Genomic DNA, 17,275 nt, shown 5'->3' on the forward strand with positions numbered 1-17,275 from the left:
TCCAACAATAATAAAAATTTTAAAAGGAAAAATCATGTTGGTAAAAAGAAAATGTGGCATGTGAGCAAGCAATCTGTCTCCTTTATGAATGCATGACAGTTCATGTTCATCAGTTTTTGTGCCCTGATCTATCAGTTTTGGAACTACATCCAACAGGCCAAATAGTGTTACAATTTACTACTGGCAGAGATGAACATGAATCTGAGACTGTGACGTCTCTTTCACCAGTTCTTCCTCAAACAGCAACAAATCACACATTAAATAAAGTGGATCAGGAAGCTGCTTTTATGAGTGTATTCTTCAGATCATGGACATTGCAGAATAATTTGTGTAAGATTATAGCTCATGTTTTAGCATCCCACAGTTATCCGCTGTGACCTCAGTTAAACAATATTTTTAGGGCTGAATCCCACTCTCTGACATTGTTTTCTCTAGAGGGGAAACATAATGGTAAAACAATGAGATTTTTGAAATTTCTCTAATTTCTGAATTAACAATCCATACTCTTCTTAGAAGGGACATCATGATACTCATTGCCACATGTAATCAACAACTTAGTTTCATAACTGTAATTTTTATTATGCTAATTGAAGGTTCAGACTTCTGGACTGAGCAAAACGAGTGATTTTAATTGCAATTCTTTACAAATACTGTGCCAACAAAGCATAGGAAATGGAAATCACTTATTGAAAAAGTCAGAGGGCAACTAGACAATCGTGTCAGCCTTTGAAGGGATAGTCTTTCACTTTCATTCAATTGCACTTAAGAAATTTTCCCACTCCTTTTACTGAAATCTCCTGTCTTTGCAACAATAAATTTGATTTGGGAGAGAATGTGGATCAGTAGTTTCAGAATTTTTAGCATTTTTGTGTCGCATGACAACTTCTAAGGCAAGATTTTGTCTAAGTGATCTTTGAGGAAGAGGGTTTTTTTTTTTTTTTTTTTGTAATTTCCCTTTTTCTTTTTTCTTTTTTTTTAAATTGGTTCCAAATAACTTTTTTTTTTGAGATTAAAATGAATGCATTCAACATCACTCAGCTTTGGAGCAAGAGGGAAACTCTGCATAAATCATTTCAGAATCATTAATGAGCTTGCAATGCATCTGGAAAATGAAACAGAACGATGTGAACCACTAGCACAAATCTCAGCTGCACAGGAGGCACACAGCTAATTTAAGCAGTGCAGGCTGTCACTGGCAGATCTATAGCAATAGATCCTTTCCTACTACTTTCTTTCAGATTTAAAAATCTACCAGCAAACAGTACATCTCCTGCACTGTAATGGTAACACTTCCTGAACGTGTACAAGCAGCTGCACTCATCCATCACTGGTGCATGCACAATCCCACTAATTGCGTGTTTAAGAAACACAGCAAACTGATTCTGTGATTAGCATCTGAAACTGTAAATCCTAAGAAGAAAACAGAAATTTCAAAACAATTATGTTCACTCACTCACAGGATCCTGCTCTCTAACCCTTGGATTTTTCCACCTACACTGCTTCTTACAAGCAGCATCTGTACCCAAAAGGGCACATAAACTTCTGAACATGGTCCCCACTTGTGTACTCTCAGCCAAAGTCCACTATGAAACTGTAAGAACAGGGTGATTATTGAATCTCAGCATGCCCCAGTTTCCTTTGGATGAAAACTGGGAGAGCTGTGCCAGGAAGGAGCTATGCTGTGCTCCTGTCAGTCCTGCAGCTGGACTTTCCCTTGTTGGGATCTGAAACAATGCTCTTCCAACCTCAACTGGTTCAGCAGCCTTTTAAATGTTTGTTTTAATTCTAAATTTCCTTAGCCTGTAATACTTCTTTGCTGTTTTTAATATCTCCTTGTAACATTTTTACAGTTACACGAATAATGGAATAAAAACACTTCCAGATATGAAAACATTCTGAGTACAACAATCTTGATTTTTTTGGCCAGAGCGGAGATCGAAAATCAAAACAACAGGGAGTTCCATTTTTTTAAGGATTACTCCCAGACACAGAAAATGTCTCAAAGCACTGAAGACAAGGCGAGTGTCCTGCAGAAGCAGCACACCCACTTCAGCAACAAGGGAAGACCGGGGCAGCAATGGTTCACCACATCATAAGGAGAATCATAGAATCATAGAATTCTTCTCTTCTCCGAGAAGAAGAGCCCCAGCTCTCTCAGCCTGTCCTAGTAGGAGAGGTGTACCATTTCATGGATTATTTTTGTGGCCCTCCTCTGGACATGCTCCAATAGGACCATTTCTCTCCTGAACTGAGGACTCCACATCTGGATGCAGTACTCCAGCAGAGGCCTCACCAGTAGAGGGGCAGGATCACCTCCCTTGACATGCTGGCCATGATTCTTTTGATGCAGCCCAGGATACAGTTGGCTTTCTGGGCTGTAAAGGCAGATTGCACACTTAGGACCAGCTTTTCATCCACCTGTACCCATAGTTTTTGTTTGTTTTTTTTTGTCAGGGCTGTGCTCAATCCTTTCATCCTCCAGCTTGTATTGGTAATGGAGGTTGCCCTTACCCAGGTTCAAGACTTTCCTCTTGGATTTGTTGAATCTCATGAGGATCACCTGGGTCCACTACTCAAGCCTGCCTAGGCCCCTCTGGATGACCTCCCATCCCTCTTGTTTGTTGACCACACTCCACAGCTTGGTGTCATCAGCAAACATCAGCACTGAGCCATTGACCACCACTCAATGGACTCAATCCTGCAGCCAGTTCTTCATCCATTGAACAGCCCTCCTATCAAATCCATATCTTCCCAATTTGGAGAGAAGGATGGTGTGGGGTACTGCGTCAAAAGGCCTTACTGAAGTTAAGACAGATGACATCACTGGCTCTTCCCTTATCAGTGACCATCATGGAAGGCCACTAGGTTTGTTAAGCAGGATTTGCCTTTGGTGAAGCCATGCTGGTTCTTCCATATCACCTCCCTGCCTTCCATGTGCCTTAGCATAGCTTCCAGGAGGATCTGCTCTATGTTCTTATCTGGCACAGGGGTGGGGCTGACTAGTTAGTAGTTCCCAGGGTCATCTTTTTTACCTTTCTTAAAAATGGGTATGATGTTACCTTTTTTCTAGTCGCCAGGGACTTCAACTGATTGACACAACTTTTCAAATATTATAGAGAATGGCTTGGTAAGCACATCAGCCAATTCCCTTAGGACTCTGGGGTGCATCTCATCAGAAACCATAGACTTGTGGATGCTCAGGTTCCTCAGGTGGTAGTGAACCTGATCTCTGCTTACAGTGGGAGTGATGTTGTATCCCTGATCCCCTCCTACCAAGGGAAACATTTGAGGTCTGTGTAGTGAGCACTTATCAGGAAAGACTGAGGCAAAAAGGTTGTTCCGTACCTCAGCTTTCTCCCTGTCTGTTGTTACCAGCCTGTCTGTGTCACTCACTAGGAGGGGAACACCCCCCAGGACTTTTCTTTTCTGGCTGAGGTACCTGTAATAGCCTTTCTTGTTCTGCTTGGCATCCCTAGTCAAGTTCAGTTCAAGCTGGGCCTTGGCTTTCCTGACACAGTCCCTATACAGCTTAGCAGCTTCCTTATACTCTTCCCACTACCACAAGAACACTACACTTTAGACACTACATGTGTCTAAAGAAAAGCAAAACAAAACACACAACAACAACATAATCACAACAGGTGGGAATAACAATTTCTTGTGAGGCAAAATATTTTTCTGCCAAAAATTAAGAACAAGATCTGATGTCTTTCATACTAGACAAAAGTGAGGACACTTCAGCTGACACGAAGAAAAGAGCCAGGTAATTGAGAGTCTAACATCATAAAACTGCTGGAGGAGGCAGTGACAAAAGCTACACTGACCCTTTTTCATAGAACACCCAAACAGTGTAGTGACTTACATGGGATGAAGGGACTCAGACTGAATTTTTTCCATTCTGCCTAATGTGAATTGAACCCACATATTCCACCCCCAAGACAAGACACTGCCCAGTGCCGCAAGGCAGCCTGAAGAGCCCACCAGATCTCTTCAGCTGATGCCATCCTATTTTGCATAAATAATTAAAATTCAAGTCTTGGCTAGCAAAGCCTCTCTGAGGAACACATCCTTCCAACCTCCAGGCTGTCTCCTTCTTCCCACTCCCTTTGTCCCAGGCTCAATGAATATTTTAACTGAGAGCGGTTACAGCAGCAGAGGCCAAGGGAGATGCAATTTGGGAATCTCTTACCAAGAGACTATGGGTTCAGTCTCCTGCCCCAAACCAAGCAACAAATGCATTTGAACTGTTATCTTTTATCTCATCACTGAGCAGCTTAGCCAACAAAAGGCAACATGTTCTGTCCTACTTTTCTCCAAACTGTTCATAAAATTACCAAAGAATCCCTGCATCTGTCAGTCATCTATTCCAGACTAGCACAGTAAAATTTACAAGGGACTTCAACTGAGATTTTTGTATCTGATTGGGGAAATACTACAAGAATTCCCAACGGCATTCGAACATCTCTAAAAAGTACAGCAAAAATAAAAGTCAGACGTGGGCTAAATTACTGTCATCTGTCTCCTCTAAGAAGTGCACCGTAGTACTGAGACAAGCAACTCTCGGTTTGCAGGAGCAGCTGCAGGGAATAACAAGCTGGGTAGTGAAGTGGGAAGCAGACAGGAGCTGGGGACGGAGAGGGATGCAAGCTCAGAAAAGCATCAGAAGCATCACCAGTGCAGTTAACAAGAGGCAGTGCTAGTGTAGGAAATTGGTCCCAATAGTTCAAACTGTGTTAGAAAGGTGAAGGCAACTCAGCATCATGTCCTTGGAGACAGGACCGCATGTGAGCTAGTGAAATAATTCTCCACACAGCCTTAGTGAGCACCGCTTACTGCATTTCTCATGGAAGCAACCAGGCTTGGGTTCAGCCCCACATGCTACCCATCTACCTGTGCCTGGGCTATGCAGAACTGATGTAGTGGAAGCAGGCATCATGCAGCCCCTTGCCATTCATACAGGCCAATAGGAAACAGATATGAAAACCTAAGGTCCCTGAGAGGTTTGAGGGAATATTTTGTTCGGGTAACATGCACTTAAACCAACATATCAAACACAATGACTTGTATGCACTCCATCAGTATGCAAAGCTTAATACAATCTGAAAAGCAAAATGGCTTTCCTATATCTGTACCTATATACTACATTTTTCATTCTATATCTATTCTTGCTACTAGAATCAGAGTTAGAATTAAATATAATTATGGGGTTTTTTTAATAATTGGAAGAAAGTTAAGATGTGCTCAAAGACAGGGACACTTCCATTTGAACCTGCTGTGCTACTTGCCTTCTTCGAATAAACAGCTTTGAACAAGAATATTTAAAATATTTGTTAAAAACATATCATACTGCAATCTTTTTATATATATATATCAGGCAATGTGTTTGCCAAGGATGAAGTGAGAAATTGACATTGCAGGCAGTGAGGAAATGAACACAAGAAAACAAATTTATCGCGAATAGACATCTTCAAGAGTGAAATAAAGGTGAAATACAGTGGTTCAGTAGAGATCTAAATAGTACACTACATCGCTGGCAATACCATTTCAGAACGCATGAAACAAATGAAAAATGATGGAGGTCATATTTGAAAGAACAACGTTAGTCAAATGCACACTACAAACTACTTCTGCAGAAATACTGCTCTGAGATGCTCAGAACACAGCATGCAAGCTTATTTTTAAGTTGTCACACCTCTTCCTTAATTCCTGAAGCACAGCAGCATCTCACATAAAGCAGACACAGACACTAAAAAAGTATAAAAGAGCATACATAACCAGAGTTTGATACTCACCTCCTTCTCCTGACCCAGAGCCGTTATCTGAAAAAGAAACAGAAGGGGAGAGGAGAAAAGAAAAAAAAAAAGAAGCAAATGAAAATATTGCTCTAGGAGCAGCTGTTTGTTAGCAGCTTGTCACTGTAAAAATATCACGCAGGTGTTACATTTCATGAGCCAGCTGTAAAAACAAACATCTTGCATAAAGGCGGGCATCCTCTCACAGGGTTGGCCATGGCCTGTTGTGTCAGGACAGCTCTTATTGAAAGAACAACAATGCTTGGTACTGATCAGCTTTCTTAACCTTTTTTCAACTGTGACAGCTTTGGAGTAGTTAAACCTAAAACAGATGATGAGCATGCAGCCTGATTTTTTTTTTTCTGAATCTATTTATGAAGGAAAGTAGGTTTACCTTCAGCCCTCTAGCCCAGGGAATGGCACACGAAGGAGTGATGCATAAACCACTTGGCTAGTGATCCTCAAGGTAAAGTTGGTTTAGGTCATCTATCTATAAAATAGCTCCTCTCATGTGAGCTAATCACTTTGTGTAAGGAAGCTCTAACAGCATAATTATTAAATTGGCATTAGGCTGACTGGATTAGCATCAGATGAGTGACTTTGTATGGCTGCATTCCCTCTGCATTAATGGTTTGAGTACCTCCTCACCACCCCAGGCCAACTCACTCCTCTTCAGAGCACTCTGGGACTGGTGAGGGCACAGGGATGTGCATCCTGGTGTCCTCAGCTGGTGCTGCTGTGAAGACAAACCTTTAAAGTCACAGATCTCTCTCGGTCTTTCTTGCTCAAGGTTGGTGAGAGGAGAGGCTGGGATGGCAATCACTGCCAGCAAATTGCTCCTCTCCTCAGTTAGCTCGGTCTCTCTGGAAGATGAGGAGAGCTGCAAAGCACATGCAGCGCTCATCCCACACCCCTCCTTTCATGCCCAGTCTGATGGCAGAGGAGGTAGCTGAATGTACTCCCACAAATCCAAAAGAACAAGGAGAGGAGAGAGAGGAGAGGAGGGGGGTTGTACTCCCACCTACAAGCTCATTGCTCACATCAGAGGAAGAACCAAAACCTCCATTTGTTCAGTTCCCCCTCACACCTCTTCTTTAAGCAGCTATCTTTCTAAGAATAATTCCCTCTAATGCATGGAGAAAAGTGAGAAATTCCACGATACTGGGTCATTTTGCACATTAAAAATAATCCCCTGTCACACAGAGTATCAGCAAGAGAGACTTTTCTTTTCCCAAGCCTAAATTTTCCTTTCTTTCCTCTACCATTATTCAGCACCTAACAGACTCTGCTTAGCACCTTACAGAAATAAATGCAAAAACAGAAGGACTCTTGTTCCACCTGTAGTGACCCACTTTACTAACAAAGCAGACAATCCTATATAAAATGTAAGCATTGCATTGCTGGAAAGAAATGCTTTATGATGTCTTATTGCTTCATTAAGAAACCTGAAGGAGTGTAATTTACCTGTAGCATGTAAGTAGATATGCTTCTTTGAAGTGGTGAAACTGTGTCCTGAGCTGTTTTAGGGGAGAGGATGCTGACCTACAAGCATGAGAAAGCTCAGTGTGCAATACTTACAAAATCCAAAAGCTAAAATGCCTCAGATGAACCTGAGTTGCTCCACGCTTACATTCTTGACTCTCCCTCCCCAGCACACACACAGCCTCAGGCAAGGAGCCAAGAGAGCCATGTAAGTGACAGAGGTGATGCTCAGCATCACTGGGCTGACCTGCAGTATGTCTGTAGGGATCTCTGTGCAGAACATCCTAGGAAAGGGATGGATATGTTCTTAATTTGTTGGCCTTACAGATCTCAGGATATCATTAAAATTAAGAAAAAAAAGTGGTATCTTGTGTAACATTTGGCATCATTTTTGAGTGCTTCCCCCTGAGTTCGGTGCTGTGTCAGCAAGCCTGTGTCCAGCATGCTAAACTAAGCTGGCGTTCCTGTGTTCTGCTGAATCTTGGCTGGGCTCTCCCACAGAGCTACTGGTTTTAAAAGTAGCATTTTCTGCAAGCTTACTCGGATAGGGCAGCCCTGCTCTTTTCAGGCCTTCAACCAATGCAGTTTCCAAAGACAGTCACCATGCTGTAGGACCTGGTAAGAAGGACACTCAAGCAAGAAAGCTGGGCAGAAGCTCAGTAATTAGAAAGATATTCCCAGTGAGACCAGCTTTTAACTCCAACTAGCATGAAAATTGAACAGGTTTCTTCCTTGTTTTTGGCACATGCTCCAAACAGCTCTGCACAAACAGGAGTACCAATGATTGGCTGACAGTTTTAGAACAAGCAGATCCTCACATTGATCCACACAGCCCGGTAGTGTCTCCAGAGCAAACCTACCAAATCCTGCTTGCACAGGAGTATGCAAAGAAGTGCCAAAAGGTGGCACCTTTTTAAGGTCTGTGTAAGAAACAGGTTACCAGCTATTGTGTCATGGGCAGAACTAAATACCTCTTGACACATCAGAGGTAAAACTGTATGCTATTCTCCAGGAGAAAAAAAGCAAAAATCTGATGTATTTATGGAATTTGGGTACTGCGAGGATTAGCTGACTGCTGAGAAGGGATTTCCAGTATCTGAACTTTGGCACTCAGGAGTTATTATACCCTTTATACCCAAGGCCTGGATTTTCCCCTAAAGCTTTTGGGATATAGCTGGGTGTTAGGTGGATGGCGCGTGTTGGATTTTTTAATACAACAACAACATGCCACTTCCTTGCAGTAAGCAGATCTTGTTCAATACCAGCATTCCCAGAACTTCATTGTACAAATCCCAGATAACTCCAAACTGCAAGAGAGAAAGGGCAAGTGCTCTTTTCACCACAGTTCCCTGTTAGCTGGCAGCACAGTTTGCCTTTCCAGGTCGATACAGGCCTGAGTGACAAGCAGCTCAGGAGGGACAGGGAAAGATTTCTGCAGTTTAACCCTGGTTACACAGGAGTGCCTCTGGGAGAAGAGCAGGTGAAATCATCAAGAACTTACTGTAAGATAAGAGCATCCACAAAGTGAAGGGGATGCTCTTGCAGCAGCAGACCAGTTAAGTTCCCCAAGCTTCAATCCAAGGGGCAGCATTTCGGAAGACTTCGGAAACCATCTTAGCCTGCTTAAAGCTGCCAGACAGAGTGAAACCCAACTCAGTGCCACTCCTGGCCAAGCACATCGGGACATTTGCTGAGCTGGGTATCAGTTCAGCCACCCCATGCACCCAGCAGCTCAGACACACTCCCACAGGGCTCCCATCCACAGGAGCAGAGCTTCTGCTAGCAACTACCCCTAGTTTTGAGATCAGCAGCAGCTTTTGGGAAGGAATGCTGACAAGTCTAATTGCCAGCAGCTGCAAGGCTCCTGGCTGCTGGAGAGAGGCTGTTAACCTGTGCCTTGCCAGGCTGCACACAGGTGATGCTGCTTTATCTTAATGTCTTCTGGGGAAAAGCATTTGCTCTCATGTGATTCTGGTAGCCATTCCTGATTATGGCATGCAAAAGAAGTTCAGGATATTAAATTCTGGCATGTGTTGATGTGCTTTGTCTGTGTAAGCTTTGTTCTCTGTTTCCAAACCATTTTCTTCCTAACAACAGACGGTGATGCTGTGCTGTCACTGGCTTTCCTTGCAGGCTGGACAGGAAAGCTTCTGTATGGCACTGAAGCTAGGGCTAAGTGTCTTAGTCAGCTGGCAAAATGCACGCATGTTTTTATAGCAGATTTTCAGGTTTGTTACAGCTTTGTTATAAAAGCATCAAGAGTTACTTTCCCATTTTCTGAATCTAGAAGTGAGCTGCCTTGAATTTCTTCCATGTCTCCCTCAAAAGGATTAAACTGCACTTATATTTCTTTTCAGGGCAACATGCACATCTAATTATGCTTCATATTAAGCCTCCCACCAATAAATAAATGAATAAAATTGAGGGTAAGAGTTTGATTACTTCAGACTGAAGAATGTAAAGTTGAAGCCATTCAGTATGCTGTATGTTTACCCTGTAAATGTGGTATGTCAAGGACTGCATCATTGTGTGGTTTCATTTTCGTGTGCATATAACAATTGACAGCAGTCAAAATGCTGGCTTTGTGTATGGGCTTATAGGAACACACATTGTTGGGAATAAATCACACAGGAGTATTTTATATTCACTAAATTAATTTATTTTAAACCAAGCAATAAATTCACCATCAGAAGGAGGCAGAAGAAATCAAGGGACTAGATGATGGTCCTTCTCTTTGCTGTGACCACCCTGACTGCTCTCCCTGGCTTCTTTACCTCAAAGAAAAGGTAAAGGTAAAGGTACTTCTTTACGTGCTAGAGGCAGGCCAGTTTGGGATAACCTCTGGTAGAGAAACCTCAGGTGGCATAACCAGTGTTAGTGTAGCACCATTTCTATGAGCTGGTGAAGGCCTCGTGTCAGCTGCTAGATGGCTGATGCTTTGAGATGGCAGCAGTCCTGGCATAGGCCTTGCCACCTCCCCATGCTGGGTGCTCCCATCCCTGCATTTGTCTGTGGGCTGAACTGCAAATAGGAAACTAAATAATCATAGAATCACCAGCTCAGACTGCCCAAGGCCCTATCCAATCTGGCCTTGAGTGCCTTTAGGGATAGGGCACCCACTGCATCCCTGGAAAATGAAAAGGAAAAAGCTGGGCTTGTGCTGTGTTCTAGTTCACAACACAGTCCCACAATCACCAATCCAGCTTTCACTAATAGAAGGCTCACAATGAAGGAGGGAGAGTGGAGGAAGATGGGAAATGAACCCAAGAAGTACCCTTGTCAAGTCCCTTACATTACAGTCCTACTCCTCTACACCCAATCTCCAACTGTACAATGCCTTCTTTATAAATGCAGGTTAATTTGCTTGACTTGTAGCTAGCTTAAGGCTGCTTTAAGATATATTTAGGTATTAAGCAAAGAGAGCACTAAAGGTGCATTTCACTCATTTTTTAAGTATCTCTGTATTCTGAAATGTGAGGCTACGAGTACTGGCTAAAACCCATGGACCCTCATTATCCACAGCTTCTGCCAGGGGTGGTTAGGCAGAGAAACACCTTTGTAAAACCAGATATTTGGGAAAAAAAAAAACAAAACAGCCCACAACAAAACATCCCTACATAGAAAAATGGGCTTTTCAGATGTTGAGACCCCTATATGCAGTCCCCGAAGCTTCAGTCATGCATTCATTTATAATTCCCTAACATGTCACTTTAACATCAAAACCTGCATTTTATTCATTCCTAAAGCACATATGATTTCCCTTCTTTTTTTAATGCTGCTTATTTTAGGATCTTGCCACTCTGATGGCTCTTAGACAAAGGAAATAAATATATAAATAAGCTGTTAAATCACCCATGACTGTGAAAAATTATTCACAGTGTTACCTGTCAAGAAATACATCTGACTAAATCATTCAGTGTACTATGTTCCAGTGCTGCATCTTCAGAAGGTAGCAGACCCCAGCAAACAGGAAGATTTTCATTCTTGTATGAGCTTCAGAGCTCTCCTGTACTTAAAATGAAATGGCTCTTACATAGCCACTGGGGAAATTCCTTCCTGTTGTCTTGTGTGCATCCCTCCAGGATAAAGCAGGCCTTTGCTTTGAAAAGCAGGTTCTGATAGAAAAACAGTGGTCTCTGCTTGGCTCCCAAAGATATCCCCAAACAGATGGATATTCACAGCAAATTCTGAGGCACCATGTGAAAATAATGGGAACCTATAAAGGACTTTTCCATTCAGGCATTTTATCTTTACATATATACATATACATGTATATATATATATAGAGAGAGAGAGAGAGGGAGAGAGAGATGTGCTACAGATCAAGAGTACAAATACACTGACTCCACAATGACCTATTATCACTGGCAGGGAATAGGCTGGTTCCAGAGGATAGCTTTTATGATCCCATTTTCTCAGATCAATCAGAGTGTACCAGACACTCAGGGAGCCAGTATAGCTCCACTGACTGGACAGCTGTAAGTGCAGTACAAAACCCAAATGGCACCCCTCAATGTTTTTAGTACTTTCCGCTCAATTGTGTCTCAGCACATCTTGATGTATTAGGCTAAGTGCTAAAAATTGCACTGCATTTCCTGAGTTTGGTGTGGGACACAAGAAAAAAGGAGAGGAAGGCTAAAAAAAAAATAAATCTCAGATTAGCTGAGATTGTAATTAGCTGTCAGCAACTTGAAGCTGAGAAGAACAGATTTTTCATTTCAAAATGTCTTTCTTCGTAAGTAGAACAGAGTGCATATAAAATAAAAGAAATCCACATACTTCTTGGATGTTGTTAGTGGAATACATGAATGCTCCAAAGTGTTAATGGACCTTTTTTTTTGCTATTTCTATGTCTTCTGGAGATAATTTATATGCAGGAGATTGCAAAGGAAGGTAACATTCAGTTATTTTCCTGTGGTCTGCTGGAAGATTCATCTGCAGCTCAGCCAGGCACAAGATGCTAAAGATCATTTTGGACCTTAGTAAATAAAACCACATCTAAGTATTAGTGCTGTGCTGCAGATGAAGGCATTAGAGCAGCTTATGAAAACACAGCCAACCTGTATTTAAAAAAGCTATCTCTGAGATCAGCAATAGAACAGTTGCAATGAACTTGGCCTAAGTAAACTGCCCAAATATCTCCCATAGCTTCCAAATAGATGTTGTGGATACCAGTAAGTTCAAGGCTGCTGCCTCTAAATTGACACTGGTAACTAGACATGCCAGTGCAAAGCTAGGTAGGAGTGTGCACCTGATCCATCACCATGCTTTGTGCTACCATGCAGATGTAATCTAGTCACTACTAGTAAGGTGAAAGATGTCCCACAAGCTTTTGTTTGTTTGTTTCTGTGTCATGTATGTATGAAAGTATGCAGCTGTTGGTGTTGCTAAGACATGCAGTTTAATTCTGGATAACCAGTCATCTGTTTAGCCTCACCAGCTTTGAAATCTTACCAGAGGTTCAGAAGACCTCTGGTACTTCTATGTCCAAGAGCATGTTGCAATATTCAAGACAGGGACAAAACTTGTCCTGTGTATTTTAAGTGTTGAAAAACTTGTTTTATATTTGTAGAAAGACCAGTCCACTAGAAATGTGAGGTGCAATGATTTTGTAAGAGTTGTGCACATCTTCAAAGTAACAATCAATATGCAATTAGTAAAGATGATTATTTGGTTACAAGTATAGTGGTAGTCAGGATGATCAGAATCCCCTTTTGGATGTCACACTAATTCTGTGTACATCCAAGAAATATACATACCAAAGACATGAATAATCTGGAATTGGTTCAATTTCACTGTAAGCCTTTTGTATGAATATCAATGTTCCCCGACATCAGAAGCATTCACACAGTATTTTCTAGACAAAGTACCTCTAGTTTCTGTGTTCATTTATTAACCTATTATATCTGTTCGGATATCAGAAAGTATATCAGCTTTCTTCTCTATATTTCATTGTTCAAGAGGACTTGTGGTTCACATGTAATTTCACTCAACAAAAAGTATGGAAATGAAAATCTCTAGATTTATAGGAAAAACAAAAGAGCTGACCATATACCATCATTCATTAGTGACAAAGAATGTTTTACGTACCAGAGTAACAAGGTCCCCTTGATACCATTGTTATCTCTTTCTGATGCTTGCAAGCAGCTCTCCTGAGGAAGCATTCATTTTGGTAAGTGTCTCCATTTGATCCACAAACAGGAATATAGTTTGTGTGACACTGAAAAAGAAATTACGAAGTAACTCAGTCACACAAAAGCACATGAATCATCTCAATTGCATGTTAATGTATAGGAAGATAGATGTGTAAATATAAAGTTGCCAGCAGCAAATTATAATTCTTATCACTGAAGGAAAATAATTTCCCTGTATATATTCCTTTCAGATCGCTGAAATAATAGTCCATTTCCATATGGGCTGAACGTAGAAATTCAGCAGGAAAGATTAAAATAACTAAATAACCAGTGGAATTCAGTAATGTCTAGAGGGAATATGACAAACATCTAGAATCATTTGAAAGATAAAGGCATGGGGCTCAAGGGGAACTTTGTTGGATTTTTTGAGCAAAGAACAGTCTTTCAAGGGAAATAGAAGACAATCACCATTAAATTCATGAGTATCACGAGTGTTATACATGGTCAACAGCTATAATAGTGCCTTTGAATAGCTCAATTGCAAAATTTTGAGTTCAAAGTCAGGCACCAGTACAATTTACAAAAAGAAAAAAAGAAAGGAAAACTGATCATTTGGAATGGCTTTGGCAGGAGCAGCCTGCATTTTGCTATTTTCTTACATTCTAAGAAAAACGGATGATATACCCCTTGTATGTATAATGTGTACAGAAATCCAGTGAAACAGACTAAAACAGCTGGTCTGCCAGTGCCGACGAGTGCTACATACTCCCTGCTGAACTGGGTATCCAAACCCCACTTCTCTGTGTGGAAGAAGACACATTGCCCCGTGGGGATTCCAGTGGTAACTACAATTCTAGACACCTTCTGCATCTTTAGAACTTCCAGGCAAAACAAACAAATAAGCAAACCAAAACACAACAGACAAGGGACCAAGACACAGACTAGTTGCCACATTTCTTAAATGCATGTATTATCAAACTGAGGTAGTTCAGCCAGTGACAGAGTTCACACAGAAGTAACAGTATTAGTTAAGCTAAACTGCTCCAAAGGGACAGCAGCTTAAAGATACTATTAAAGTTATAGTGTCATATTTTAAGCATTATGGTTTCTGTCCTGAGGATAGAAAATGAGAGATTAAGCGATACCTTTTTTTGTTAGGTTGGTAATTCTTTAGTGAAAGATGCAAGATTTGCTTGCTATTAATGTTCCTCATTCTGTCTTACTAAAACAGTTACCCCATTAAACCATCTGTGGTTGAACCACTCCTACTGAGATCCTGCACCATCCCTGATGCAGAACACAACTGTCAGGTGTTGATGATTTTTTAATCTAGGCTTTGCAAAATGTCACATAAATTGCAGCAAGAGACCTTTTCAGAAGTTTGGTAAATGTGTTGTCTTCTACCTCAACTATAATAAAAAAGGAGTTATCCTTTTTTATTACTACATCTGCTGAAAGTCAGGATATCATTAAGGCCACTTCAAACAGCACAGTGGCATCCTTCAGCACCTCTCCTGCAGCCTAATCAGTCTAATCTGTACATTTGTTGCTGGAGAATCAAGCTCCAATGTCTCACTTTACATTAGGTGACATGGTGAGACAGAGAAAGCCCACAAAGTGTTCAGAGAAGTCACGGCCTGCAGTGCTCATGTTGCCATGTCACGATACGTGTTTCAGTGACAGCACTGAAATTTGGCAGTTGTTTCTGAAGGAAGCATTCTCATTAATATTTAGAGATCTGAAAGACCAAACTGTTAATAAACTCTGCCAGGCCAGGAATGGCCATACAGGAGAAGGAAGAAGGAGTGAGGAAAAAGGAAAAGAAGCTGAAGTCCCTATGCATCTTCCTGAATCCAAGGGACAATCTTTACCAGCCTTTGCGTTAAAGACAGTCTAAGTGTAATGTTCATTCCTTTTCCAAAACTGCCCGCACCCAGGCGGCCAGGGGAGCCAAGGCCTACAACCTGCAGCCAGTGATGGTTCTGCCCTCCAACAGGATAAGCCTCACCCAACCAGCAATGATACTTTTAATTAGGCACCTCTCTTGATAAGTCAGTTTTCCTGAAAACTGCAGTTTGAGGAAGGAATGAAATACCTTACTGACTCAGACTGGTGGCCAATTTTGCTAAATGCTCTGTCTTCAATTGTGGGGAATAGGAAATGCTCTCTATGGAGAGCAGGATTGAATCCCTGCTTCGTCCTTCCAGTGGGTTCAGTTGAAGCATTGTTCACAGATTTCTTTAATTCCTTTGCACAGCCCTGCGCTACCAGCAATAAAATTAGCTGGTCCTCGTACAGGTTTGCACATAGAGAACCTAACAGTTTGGGCTGTGTATTGGTTGCCTGGGGTATTTTGGTGGACCTAGCTTCTGCTGAATAACCAAGGTTGAAATTTACACAAAGAATTCAAACTGCTGTGCCTGAAAAATATGACACCTTCTCCTCATGATTAGACTTCTTTCCTTAAACATAGGATACATTTTTCAAGAAGTACAAGTAAACTTATAATTAGCTTTAAAATAGCGTTGGCTTTAAAAATGGTCTCCTAAAGAAAAACTATCAGCTTATCACATGAGACAGTTACTTATTTTAGTCCTCCTGACCTGGATATTGGGAAGTCATAAAATTTAACATCTACGGAAAATAAATGAAACCTCTGCTTAGCCTAGGGTTGAAATTCTTTCCATTTTTAAAACCATTATTGGGTTTTGATTTTATTGTTTTTCATAAATAACAGTTACAGCAAGGATGAAGGCTGATGAATAAAATTCTTCTCCTAAGGTTTTTTTTCTCACTTAAAAAGGCAATCAGATCTCACTTTTCCTAGGGGATGTAAGCTGCAGGATGCCCTCAGTGTAGGTACCCACCTGAACGATGCTACATCAAAAGCCAGCTCTCAAAGACCAGGATCCAAAACCAGTGTAAGATCACACACACACTGTTGCTATTCTGGTTCCCCTTGATTTATTATTTATTAGAAACAGAACACAAAATTATTTTCAAAGCACTGAACGATAGCCCACTCCAGAGCTGGTTGGTAACATTGCTAACTCTTCTAGTTTTACCAGGAGTCTCAATATTTGATACCTTTGTCCTGGATATAAATTATGTATTCAAAGAATCTCATGAAGATGATCAGAGGGCTAGAGCACTTCTATGAAGAGCTGGGCTTGTTCAGCCTGGAGAAGATTCCAGACATACCTAACAGTGCTTCCAGTACTTAAAATGAGCTTATAAACAGGAGTGAGACCTGACTCTTTACAAGGACCAATAGTGACAGGACTGGGAATAGTTTTAAACTAAAAGAGAGAAGATTAAGATTAGATGTCGGGGAAAATTTTCACTCAGAGGGCGGTGAGGCACTGGCACAGCTGCCCAGAGAAAATGTGGTGCCCCATCCCTGCAGGCACCCAAGGCCAGGTTGGATGGGGCCCTGGGCAGCTGAGCTGATAGGGGGCAGCCCTGCCCACGGCTCAGGGTGAGGCTGCGTGGGCTTCAAGGACCCTTCTGGCCCAAACCATTCTGTGATTCTATGATTCATTCTACAATTATTCTCTTTTCTCTGTAATGTTGGGGGTGGGATTACCATGACAGTTACAAAAAGCGTAAACTACGGGCACAAAAATCAGTGGAGCAAATTGAACTTGTTATTCACTGCTTTTTAAAGTTCATATGTTTTTGGTTTTTTTTTAATCAAATCTCAGTGCATTTTTGTTTTCCTGAGTGGGACTAATTTACTCAATAAGCTCATTTTCATTCAATAAACTTTATGACCACTGCTGGTGATACCTAATTTTCACTGCCCACTCAGTGCCAGAGTACATTTACATACTTCTTTCATTTTTCCTGTTTGGATACAGTTTAATT

At 41.4% G+C, this 17,275-nt stretch overlaps 1 protein-coding gene across 1 annotated transcript in view; it reads right to left on the minus strand.

Annotated features, from left to right (window-relative positions):
• The window catches only part of TMEFF1 (transmembrane protein with EGF like and two follistatin like domains 1), a 124,110-nt gene that overhangs the window by 31,812 nt on the left and 75,023 nt on the right, over positions 1-17,275 (minus strand). Inside the window, 2 exon segments of the mRNA XM_065752660.1 lie at positions 5,793-5,819; positions 13,365-13,494. Of these exon segments, the coding sequence (XP_065608732.1) occupies positions 5,793-5,819; positions 13,365-13,494 (157 nt within the window).

Source organism: Cyrtonyx montezumae, unplaced genomic scaffold (assembly GCF_038088225.1).
Source record: "Cyrtonyx montezumae isolate F1298 unplaced genomic scaffold, pur_monq_1.0 scaffold_8, whole genome shotgun sequence".
NCBI lineage: Eukaryota > Metazoa > Chordata > Aves > Galliformes > Odontophoridae > Cyrtonyx > Cyrtonyx montezumae.